Source organism: Glycine soja, chromosome 17, assembly GCF_004193775.1.
Source record: "Glycine soja cultivar W05 chromosome 17, ASM419377v2, whole genome shotgun sequence".
Lineage (NCBI taxonomy): Eukaryota > Viridiplantae > Streptophyta > Magnoliopsida > Fabales > Fabaceae > Glycine > Glycine soja.
This window is the reverse complement of record NC_041018.1, coordinates 34,385,479-34,398,388: the sequence shown is the minus strand read 5'-3', so window position 1 is coordinate 34,398,388 and position 12,910 is coordinate 34,385,479. Positions and strand designations below refer to the sequence as shown.

Genomic DNA, 12,910 nt, shown 5'->3' with positions numbered 1-12,910 from the left:
TGCACACAGAGAGAAGTGGATAGGGTGATACAAAGTTTTTTGTTGTCTATACATCTTCCTTCGTTGTTTGGGTTTGTTTGCCATCACTCTCCGAAATTCACATCATTCATCAGGCAAGCAACACCCCTTCTCTTTCATCCCCATTTCTTCTTTCTTCTACTATTTCTTTTCTCCAGTTTATATTTTGTTCTCCTTTTCTTTTATTTTTGGATTTTGAACCCTAGCGTTTATTTTGCGTTGCTTTCTTGTTTTCATAGCTGCATGATAGATGATGTCATGTCATATTCTTCTTCTTCTTCTTCTTCTTCTTCTTCTTCTTCTTCTTATTTTGCTCTGCCTAACTTACATTTAGAACTTTCTTGCGAAACTGCCTATTCTTGATTGTTATTATTATTTGATTTGATTATGTTATCATTTTGATAATTATTTGATTTGGTATTATGGAAAAGAAAACCTAGAAATGGAAGGAAAGAAAAATTTATGGATTATGATTTTTTTCCTTATTTAGAGTGCATAATCAGAGGTAGCCAGGCTTAAATAAGAAAAGAATAAAATAAATTTGTCAAGAGATTTGATTGTCTCTTCTATTTTGTACAGTGATTGTTTGATACTTGTAAATATTATATTTTATTATTGTTATTGCAAGAAAATTATGCAAATGGTCTTTTCCTGTTTCTGTGAAGTGTCAACAACAGCACCCACATGCGAATAAATCTCTATTGTTAACATGTTTGTGTACGATGACAAGAGTGATGTGCAAATTTCAAGAGCAGGATAAGGGATAAATTTGGCAAATTTTGCCAAGAGAAAGGCTAGCTTTGATGTGTATGACAAAGAGAGGATGGGGAAATGAGGGATGAGACTTGAGAGTGTGATAAGTTAGCAACTGATATAAGTGCAAAGTGAAATTTTAAAATACCAAATGTGCATTTGAATGACTTGTGAGGATGAACTTGAATGATAAAGAATCATTGAGGGACCCTTGGCATGGGAATAATGTGATATTATTATAGAAAAGATCTTCTAGGAATGAAAAATGGTGATTTACTCTTTTTAAAGCCCTGCACACTTTTTCCCCTTTTTTACATTTCAGCTTTTTACCATGAATGTAGAAAGCAGAAGGTGGGCATAGCTTATTGTGATAGCAAGAGTTTTTGTTGTACTTATATTCAGCTACTTATGCTGCATCATCCGAAGAAAATGCAAAATAAAAGGTATCTTTTATTGGGTTCTTGTGATGATTTTGTTGAAGATTTGCTATAAATATTTTGTTTTTTGTGTATGACAAGTAGTTGACAGAAAAAAGAAGCAGAAAGAACTACTATTAGAAATTGGAGTAAGTTCTATGGCTTGCATTGTATATCATAAAACAAAAAGAGACAAAATGTGGCAAGGTCAATTATGAAATGCAGATATTTAGCTTTCCAATCATTGTTGCTACAATAGGTAACTTTTCAGTTGCAAACAAGTTAGGACAGGGTGGTTTTGGACCAGTTTACAAGGTAAAGTTTATCCAGGATATAAATTAAGAAGATGCTAGATATTGTGAAAGCTAATGAGTGTACATTCTCAGGGGGTACTTCCTGATGGACAAGAAATAGCAATAAAGATACTTTCTAGTAGATCGGGGCAAGGGTTGGTGGAGTTTAAGAACGAGGCTCAACTTGTAGCAAAATTGCAGCATACTAATTTTGTAAAGCTTTTGGGGCTCTGCATACAAAATGAAGAAAACATATTAATCTATGAGTACTTGCCCAACAAAATTTTAGACTTTCATCTCTTTGGTATGTGATCTTCATGTGCAAGAAAATCTTGTAAATATTTATTTTAATACTTACTTTGGTTTATGTTTTGTTTGCTATGTGGCTTGATAAGTAATGCTTACTCTGAAACAGATTCTAAAAGAAGGGAAAAAATAGTTTGGGAAAAAAGATTCAACATCATTGAAGGTATAACTCATGGGTTGATTTATCTCCATCATTTTTCAAGATTAAAAGTGATTCACGGCGATTTGAAGGCAAGTAACATATTACTTGATAATGAAATGAACCCAAAAATTAGTGATTTTGGCATGGCAGTAATATTGGATTCAGAAGTAGTAGAATTGAAAACAAAAAAGAATTGTTGGAACATAGTAAGTATAAATTTCATTACAAATTAGCACAATTTTGTTCAACATCAACGCCTAATAGACAATAATGTATTCTTCATAGGCTCTGAATTTTCTGAAGAAAATTTTATTGCCAAAGTTAAAATGGAAATAGTAGTGAGAAAGGACCAGGTATGTGTACAACATTTGACAGTAATTTCACTGCCTCATACATTATAATTCTAAATCATTACCATGTTCGTTCAAAATAATTTTCCCCATTTGACAGTACAATATAATTAGTAATATATGAGATTCAATGCATTAGAGTTTTAAGTTTATCACCTATTTTGTAGTTTCGATACAAATTGATGATGATGGAATGTTGAAACAAGTAAGGGTTGCTTCATGAATTTGGTAATTTCTAACTAGTTATAGCATGTGTGAATCCCCCACTCCTTTCCATTGATATACTAATATATATGTTCATCTTTTATATACCAGCAAGATTAATATTATCTATTAATATTTTTTTCATATAAAAAACTATAGCAACGAGCATATAACATTTTTCTTTTATGACTCCTTTGCATATAAGTGACTCCTATATCATCTTAAGAAACCCAAAACACTAAACAAATTAATTTAAATTTTAAATATAATAGTAATTGTTATAATTTAGAATTAAATATGATTGAAATTAAAGGACTGAAATAATAATTAAATCTTATGTATCCATATTCTACTACTTCCATTTTGGTTACAGTTTACAAACAACTTACAAGTTTACTATTAGGTAGGCTTAGCAACAGGTTCCTTAGAATTGGGTCTGGTTTAAGTTCTCACCAAATGAAGATTTTAACTATTATGAATCTAGCATTAGCATTTCTCATCTTCATATATTATGATATGCATCTTTCTAGTAGTTATTTATGTTGCTATTTTTATGCATCATTGCCTAATATGTTACTACCTTGATATATGTTGTTTTAAACTTTTTATTTCCTTTTTTTTCATAGTGCATGAGAATTGATGGCGCCAATCCTGCAGAGCTCTCAGCCATGGGTCGAGAAATAGTAACATATTTTTACCTTAATATACTATGATTGACAAGCCATTTCTGTTGGTATTTTTTTTAGTGGAAGCTGGTATATAATTTATTACAGAGTATGCTTTACCCATGCCATATCAATAAATTGTTGATCTGAATGTTTCCCATGCAGCCTCAACTAGAAAACAAGTATGATATACATGATATGCATTTTATGTATATTTTTTACATGTATGTTAAATGTTATCTTAATTGCTGCTAGTTATATTCACAAAATTCTATTGGATTCATAAACTTCTTGATAAGAGTTAAGACAACTTAAGTTGTAGACCAGCAAGCAGCTCCATTTTATGAATATGTTACAACGATGCACATTGATATGGTGATTTTTATGATACATAAACCTATTGCAGGGTCATAAATTTATGCTTGCACTTGAGTCAATGTGCTTCTAAGGATTTTATGATGAGTGTAAACGAAGGTACAATGTGAGGCTTTGGAAAGTGTTCACAAAATATTTGAACTGCTTGCCAGTGGCAGCTCTAATTGATGAAAACATGCGTTGTATGCATGGTGGACTCTCTCATGAGTTACACAATCTAAATCAAATAAAGAGTTTGCGGCGTCCTATTGAAGTTCCTGAAATTGGTCTACTATGTGACCTCCTATGATTTGATCCTAGTATGACATTCAGGGTTGGGGAGAGTACGAACGCAGAGTTTCCTATACTTTTGGTGCTGATAGGGTGAGGGAATTCCTTCAGAAGCATGATCTTGATTTGATTTGATTTGTAGGGCCCATCAGGTTTCATATTCCTTTTAAATATGTGATTGTAATGGCTAGGAATAAAAAATGTATGATGTGCTGATTATATTCCATGTTACAGGTCGTGGAAGACGGATATGAATTCTTTGTTAACATGCAACTTGTACACATCTTCTCGGTACCTAAGTATTGTGGAGAGTTTGACAATGTTGGTGCTGTGATGATTGTTGATGAGACACTTGTGTGCTTTTTTCAAATATTGAAGCCTGTATAAAATAGAAAGCCTAATAAGTTTGGCTTTGGGAGCACAACTACAGTTAAGCATAGTACTCCAACAAAAGCCAAGGTATTTTGATTCCTTGATTCCATTCCAGAATTTTAATTTAATGATGTAGCAGAAATTGATTTGAGCTTGAGCTATTAATATGTGCAGAAAACCTTAGGGAAATAGTCAAAACAAGACTCTTAAGTATATCAAGTGCAAGTATAAAAAATAATTCTTAAGAAGGGAGCATAACAACAATTTTTTCTTGCAAGTTGTAGATTGTATTAGTAGGTTCTACAAATTGTTATCAAGGTTTACTATTTTGAATTCCTTTTTGTTGTTAATTTCTAGGAAATTTTCAAACACACAATTTTGGGTCAAGATATTCCCAATTTTGGAACATTTAACCTCTTAACCACTTTACTGGATAATCAACTCTATAATTATTCTTGGTCAAACACACAGACTGATGATGGCTTTGATACAACTGCACTACCCCGCATGCTCATTGAAAGACTTGAATAAACTAAGGTCTTTAGTCATTACTAAAGTCAATATTGGGGTTTCATTACCCATAAGATATCTGAGTCATATGTTGTTTGTTAATATATATACATGACACGGGGAAGAAATTCTGCATTGCTTAAGGAAATGTTCGACATAGCTGAGTTTGATATCTTAATTTCATAAACATAGTTTCAGGAAATTAGGAAAAAAAGTTAAATAAATCAAATAATAAAATATACAAAATGATTTCTTATTTTTACCCTCAACTTATAATAAAATATAAGAACTCTTTTGTATATTTTATTATTTGATTTATTTAACTTATATGGCTACTACTATCATGGCTACTACTCTTCTGTAAAATATTTAAGAATTAGGTAGAGGTACTGACATGGTTGAAAAGAATTCTTCCAATAATGTACATAAGAAATGAAATGGGGGTGGGGGGTTAGCAATTATTTTCTGACATCTATATGGGTAAAAACCACTGTTAAATTTAAGACTAAAGGTAGCTATTTTTCTTCATTACCATTTGGTTAAATGCTGGTCAATGTGCTTATTGCTAGTATTATGTGGTTGTTTTGCTGTATAAGATTTTTTGTTAACTCTTCTGGATATTGAGCCTCTTGCTATTTAAAATCTCATCCTTTGGATAATACTTTCAGGCAAACCATCTGCCTAATTTATTGTTAAACTGATTCATGCTTATGGCATGCTTAAATGCAGATTATTTATGCATGTAACACCCTGAAATATTACTAGTTATAAATCGATGTTTAATTGTATTTATCGTGTTATTTGACTATATGGTTGACTTGAATGAGTGGAGGTATGACTTGAATTAGTCATGTGTGAATTTCTTGATGTGGATGTTGATTTATGTGGAGTTTTGTTGAGCTAAGTTGAAATTATGAGATTTTAAATTTTACCTAAACCTATTCCAGTAAAATCGTGATCCCAGATTCGTTAACCGTTGGATCATCTTCAAATTTTGTCTGGAGCTTCCTAAGACATTTCTCCACAGTTTGAGCATTAGGATTTTGAAAATAACAACTTTTGATGTCTTGCTAAGCGCGAAGGGCGCGCTAAGCGCAATTCCAACCTGAGAGGGAATTGCGCTGAGCGAGAATTGGCCCGCTAAGCGAGCCATAGTGCAGAGGAAGTTGCACTGAGCAAGAATTTGCATGCTGAGTGAGAAAAGTGGACTCCCACTTAGTGAGATGAGCTCGCTAAGTGAGATTTGCAGATTATAAATACGTTCCTCAGCGTGAAAAACTTGATTTTTCACTCTCCTCTTCTCCAAAACGCCACCCAAACCCTAACACCTCATTTTCCATCACCCATGACCATCGGTGGCCGCTGTTGCTTGCCGTCGAACCCCCACACGAAGAGGAACACTTTAATCAGAGGTGAATCCTCAGAATCCTCCTCAAGGATTCGTTGAAGAAAATTCCCTCAATCCTCCATTTCATAACTTCTCTGAGGTAATCTTGACTTCTAAGCCCTTCTCCTAGTTAGTTTGAGTTCCTCTTAGTGTTTCTTGTGTGTTGGGTACTGTAATAGGGTGTTTTTACACTTCCTTTGAAAAATCCTAGATAATGAGACATTGTAAAAGTTATCTTTTTATAACATTGATGTTATTTTTGTGACCTTCATTGAACCCCAGTCACATTGGTGTGATCAGAATTTTAAAATGATGTCTCCTTTTAGTAGAATCCAAAACACCCCTCAACCCTTTATGTTTGACAGGGGTATTAAACTCCGAATGTTGTCATTACCTTGTTTCTAAAATCTATATTAAATTTCCTTCAATTTGGCATATAGAACCTTGCGTTTGGACTGACGAGCATGAATGAGAGAGACCTTTGAGAAAAGCAAAGAGGAACTGAAGGAGAGCTCATAATAGGTGAGGGGAGTTTATTATAGTTTACAGCTTTTAGCGCCATAGTTGGGGTCAGGGAACCTAACTATGGGGATGTATGCCTGTCCCTATTGCATGATGGTTTTCAAGAAAACAATGTTTTTGACTAATGGAATGTGATATATCTATTATTGATTAATAACATTACTATTAGACTTGTGTGGTCTCAGGCATGAACTATAGATGTATGTATATGCGGAATGTGACTTACTGTTGATGTTGCTATTGATGACATTAGTTGATATGAGGTGAGGTTGATGTTTATGATGATATTGATATGAAATGATGTTGTTATTGATGATTATGTCAATATGAGTTGATGTTGCTATTTATGATTATGTTAATATGAGATGATGTTGTTGTTGTTGATAATGTCATTGAGATGAGATGATGTTGATGTTGAGAGTGATATTGAGATGAAATGTTGATGATGTTGAAAATACACTATGATGATGTATGTTGTGTATGTACATGGGGGGTGCATTGACCTTGTTGGATGTCCCTGGTGGGGGAAATATAGTGGTTGAAGAGTTTTAAGCATCTCTGGAGGGGGATGACTTAGAATCTTTAATTATTCACGGCCAGTGCATTGATGGTGCCCATGTTTCATACGTTGTGTGATGTGTATGTTCATGGGGGGTGCAGTAACCTTGTTGGATGTCCCTGGTGGGGGAAATAGAGTGGTTAAAGAGTTTTAAGCATCTCTGGAGGGGGATGACTTAGAATCTTTAATTATCCACGGTCAGTGCATTTGATAGTGCCCATGTTTCATACGTTGTATGTTGTGTATGTTCATGGGGGGGGGGGGTGCAGTGACCTTAATAGAGTGGTTAAAGAGTTTTAAGCATCTCTGGAGGGGGATGGCTTAGAATCTTTAGTTATCCACGGTCAGTGCATTTGATGGTGCCCATGTTTCATACTTCATATAACATGGAAATAGTATAAACTTTGTCAGTAAGTACTTGTAGTTTCTCGTGAGGAGGAATACCTGTACTAGGGGGCATGTCACTCGGTTTAGAACTCCCTTGAGACTCAGGCTGATCACCGTGCACCATGGAGGGGGGGGGGGGGGGGAGTTGCCTGTGCACGACAGAGTGACCTCGACACTTACTGCCTAGTTTTCCTAAGTGAGAGTGTCGTGCAGACACGCTTAGGCTATTTCCTTGGGGATGGTACCACATTGCATATGAGAGTTGAGGTCAGGTGCATGCATCATATTGAGCATGAGCACACACACACACACACATATATGTATGTATATATATATATATATATATATATATATATATATATATATATATATATATATTCATTTACTTATGTAATGGTGCGTTGTTTGGTGAATGTATATCGAGAAAAAAATTACTTCCATTTTTCATAAGCAAATTAACGGAGTTTTCACAAAAAAATTGAAATTTCTAGCGGTTTAGAGTGGTGATATCATAGCGACGAGGCGGGTCGTTACAATGCACATAGAAAATCTTTTTATGCATATCAATCCGCTCGAATCAAATCTATTTTTTCTTCTTTTGAGAAGAAAGTACTTACTGTATGTCTTTTTTTTGTTTAATTTTTTACTGAGCCTTGGAACTGTAATTCGGAAACTAAGGTAGAATTCCATCCCATGTACTGAGTTTAATTTTTGATAATTATAGGCTTCATCAACTTTCACTTTGCATTTTAGCTTAGAAAAGTTATATGTCTCCTCTCAATTTTCCTGTTGATTATTGCTCTGTTACTATAACTCTGCCTCATAGTTAATTTTTAATAATGAAATCATTTTCTTTGCAAGTAGTTGTTGTAAAACAGCTTGATCGAAATGGTTTTCAAGGAAATCGAGAGTTTTTTGGTGGAAGTTGTTATTCTCTTTGTAGGTAGATACTTTTGGATTTCTACCTTTTTTATTTTGTTTTAGGTGGTGAAATAGAAAACTATTTTTATAATAATGCTTGTTTTTATTATTTTAATGTATTTATAGACAAAACTTCAGCTAACTAACAAAATTGTTTTTATTATTTTAATGTTGTTTTGGTCATTTCATAATAATGCTTTTATTATTTTAAATTAATTATTTTTTTTCTTCAAAATAACATTCTAAGATGATCGTTAGCTAATGACCATCTTAGAAAGTTACCTTTCTAATTTTCTAAGACGTTGCTTAGCTAACGACCGTCTTAGAAATGTACTTTTCTAAAACAGTGCTTAGCTAACCACTGTCTTAGAAAACAACATTTTTCTAAGACGGGTTTTATAGAACCGTTGTCGAAAGTCTTAGCTTTCAACGATGTTAGCTTCAAAGACAGTGCGAAATCGTCTTTGTATGTTGTTTTTCCACCGTCGTTGTTTGTCTTTTTTGTAGTAGTGAAACTACAATAAAGCCAATCTATGAACATGTTTGTGTGTGTGTGTTCAACTAATAATGGTAATAGTTAAAAGTTAAAATAAAACAAAAGCATACTTATATGCAAAGAACCAATTAAAGCCATATATTCCTTTTTTTCACTATTCAATAATAATGAAATATATAATCATGTGACCTGTTTCAGTAACATACATTTTTTATTACCTTAATCAAAATGAGAGACAGAGAGAGATGATGTGGGTTGGTTTTGCTTCGTGCAGCAACTTAGAAGACTTAGAGAATTTTCTGGCGCGTGAAAACCATTGAAACAGTGGTTAGCACACAAAAACAATAAGAATATAGGAATTATTGGCAGTGTTGCAATGTCGTTCTATTATCAAGCAAAGAAGAATATATGAAATATAAATACTAAAGCCATACTCACCAACTTCTGAATCTCATTTATTGACCTAAATCCAGTTTCATGCACTTGGACTGACAACAACCTGAGTCAAAAATGACATAACCAAAATTGGAAAGAAAATTAATCAACTATACCATATGAATAGGAAAATTAGCTTCATTTAGGTACAATGTAAAAAATAACAAGACACATTGCCAAAAACGACCTATGTTTCCTAGTGCCATTAATTAATTTATTGACCAAGTTTGTTGTATGTGATCACAAATAACTCTGAATGTTTTTCTCTATTTAAGTCATCCCACTTGTATCCTATATGTGTCATCCTCATTAATTTCATCATCATCTTGTATGATTAATCCAAGATATTTAAACTCAGAAGCCTGTGGTATGACATCTTCTCCCAAGTTTACTTTCCAACCAAAATCCTCTTGTCTCTTGCTAAAATTGTAGTGCATATATTCCATCTTACTCCTACTTAAGCGTAAATCCTTTGTTTCCAAAGTCTGCCTCCAAAGTTTAAGCTTATTGTTAATTGCTTCCCCTGATTGTTCAATCAAGACTATATCATCCGCAAAAAATATGCAATTAGTAATAATCATTTATATGTCCTTGATAAACTCATTTAAGATTAGGTTAAATAAAGTTGAGTCTTGACGTAATCATATCCCAATAGGAAAGTTCGTAGTTTCATTTCTTGGAGTCCTCATACTAGTAGTTACCCTTTCATACATGTTTTGTGTTGCTTGAAAGAGAGAGAGAGAGAGAGAACAACATGACTTACTTGTTTTAAGTGTTTTAATCTTAGCTGTTAATTTTTTTTAATTTTCATCTAACAGTCATAATTGTTATTTCTCATTTCTCGTTTAAAAATTCTTCTCACTTGAAATATCTTTTATAGAGAGAGAAAGAGAGAGAGACTGGTAGCTGCATAAGTGAAATCTAACTATGAGTTACCCCCTTCCTTAATTGATAAAGTTTTTTATGCCTGTATATCATAGATCATTATTACTTAATAGAATTTAATCTATTATTGTACATAACCTCACATCTTATGAATGATTGTGTTACTAGCAAATTCCCATGGATGTGCTCATAAACAAAAATAAATACGAAATCTAGAACAAGAACTCCTTAAGAGTGTGTTTGGATAGAGAATTTTAACTGAGGAAAGTAATTTATCAGAGAATTTAAATTTCTTTAATCTAAAATTCATTGTTTGGATGTTTTTTTATGAAGAATTTAATTTTTTGGAATTTTAAAATAGAATTTTAAACAACTAAAAATGTGGAATTTTAATTTCCTTCTAAAAGGTGAGAAATTGAAATTCTCTTCTTGATAGAAGAACCTTCCATAATGTTTGTGTATTTCCTTTATAACCTTCATCCTCTATTCCACCCGAAAGTTTCCGAAATTTCATTCTCGAACTTGCGACTTTTCCGTCACGTCGATGATCATCTTCTTTAAGAAATATCGTCTGAGCTCGTAGAACGTCGATCGGGTGCGGGTGTAGGGGGACACGTAGAACTGCACCCGCCAGTCAGGGGAGTAGGTGTCGCTGCCTATCACGCGGTGGAGGTGCTCGCCGACACGAAAGACCTGGGCTATGCCTTGCGCCATTGATTGAATGTTGTGGTCGGGTATGATGGTGTACATCGCCATGTCACGGTTCCCCTGCGACTCCCCATGCCGCATCAATGTTATTCTCTTTGGAAGCATATCAATCATATATTCTCTTCTCTTTGCATTCATTTTCTTTCACCCTCACAATTTTAATTTTTTTTATCAAAACAAAAAATTTTGAAAATAAAAGAATTTCAATTAAAGTATTTGAAATTCTTAAAATTTAAAATTTCTCAGAATTTTAAATTCACTCATCCTAACACACTCTAAAAGTCACATCTCTCACGCTAGTTTTTTAAATATTTTAAGTTGCTAGTTATTCATTGAATTGCTTTCATTTGTACTCCACCGTCCGTATTAGGCCTAAGATTTAACGTTTCATGTGCCTATGAAACGCATAGGCACTAATTTATGGGGCATCCCTTTCCTGTTCATGATCTGGCTATATACCTCTAGCGGATGTACAACTATAACTACCAGAAATGCTGAAATGAAATTTAGGAATATATCTATTAATTGCTTAATTAATTGACATATGTGACTCGGATGGTTTTATTAGAGTAGGAACAACCTTCTCATGAATTCACATGGAAATGTCTAGTACACGTAGCTAGTGGATAGAATTTCACATGTTCTCCAAATAAAGCGTTAAACTTCAATCTATTAGACTATAATTAATCTTCAGATAACTCCATTGAAATATATGCATGTATAATAAATTATAAAACATTGAAATTTAATATATTTTTCTTTATTATAATATTAATCATTAATTTTTAATCAATGATATTATAAAATAAATTAATTAACGTTATGAGTTCATCTTTACTTCTTTATGAGCCCAAAGGCATGAGAATCATATAATATTATAGTGCTAACATTGTTGTCACGAGAAATATTAGTAATATTCTCTTTAATTTTATCTTTTTAATATTTTCTTTATGATTAATTGAAATTAATATTAGAAATTAATTTTGGTAGGTCTAATATTTAATTCATGAGATAATCATTAAAAAGATATGAGATCTAAAAAAAATAATAACTTTAATAAATTTTAATCGACCACGAATAATCTATATACTATATATTAAAAGAGAGCACCAGGAAAATTACTGTTGTGTCTCTACTTAAGAATTTGACACGTGTCTATTTTCTTGACTTTTTGGTCATTTTATAACCCTCCAGCTTTGGTTTGGTTTTTGGCTTGGTTTTGTGTCACCTGCTTGGTGTGGTGAGTTTGTCACTCTTGTTGAGCCACGTGGTTTTATGATTAAAGCTTTTCGGTTATTATGGTTTTGGGTTGTTGGTTTGTATCATTCTATGATTGTGGTTTTCGGGTGGTGCTTTGTATCATTTTTCGTTTGCTTCCTTTTACTTCCTTTTCCAGTTCTATTGCTTCTGCATTTTAAGGTATGACTTTTTTTTTTATGTTTTGCATTTGCATGGTTGTTTTTGCGGCGCCTGTATCTGTTTTATTGCCTTTTTTGTGTTATTTTCCATCTTTCTTTTGGGTTTTTTGCTAACTTTCCTACTTTGTTTTTGGCTGAGTTGGGTTTGTTTCACAGTTTGGGTTTGCTGTGTTGTTCGGTTTGGTTGGGTGAAGTGAAGGTAATACTTTTGCAGCAACGTTGTTGTTTGTTTATGCATGCTTGCGTTTCACTTCTTATATTTGTTGTTCGGAGACTTAAGGTTGATTCATGTTCTGTTATTGTTGAGTGTGCCTCTTTTTAGTTGTTTTCCCAATTTGTTTTTGCTTCTTTGGTGACTTTGTTGAGTTCAGTTTGTCTTTCAGTTTGCTTTTTGTCAGGTGTTCCATTTGGTTGTGTCAAGAGTAAAATAATCCTTTTCCAGTGATGGTGTTGGATATTTACGCATGCTTGCTTTTCCTCTGTTCCTGTTTGTTGGCACAGCAGAGCTTTAATTTGTC

General features: G+C 33.2%; 1 protein-coding gene and 1 pseudogene across 1 annotated transcript; one reads left to right on the top strand and one right to left on the bottom strand.

Annotated features, from left to right (window-relative positions):
• Positions 1-1,406: 1,406 nt before the first annotated feature.
• Positions 1,407-4,179, top strand: LOC114391679 (annotated as a pseudogene).
• A 6,597-nt stretch (positions 4,180-10,776) lies between these two features.
• On the bottom strand, positions 10,777-11,112 carry LOC114391678 (phosphoglycerate mutase-like protein AT74). Its single transcript, XM_028352655.1, has one exon. The coding sequence runs from the start codon at positions 11,110-11,112 to the stop codon at positions 10,777-10,779; it is 336 nt and encodes a 111-aa protein (XP_028208456.1).
• Positions 11,113-12,910: the final 1,798 nt, after the last annotated feature.

Coding starts and splice junctions, on each gene's coding strand:
- LOC114391678 (XM_028352655.1), bottom strand. CDS start 11,112: ATGAATGCAAAGAGAAGAGAATATATGATTGATATGCTTCCAAAGAGA.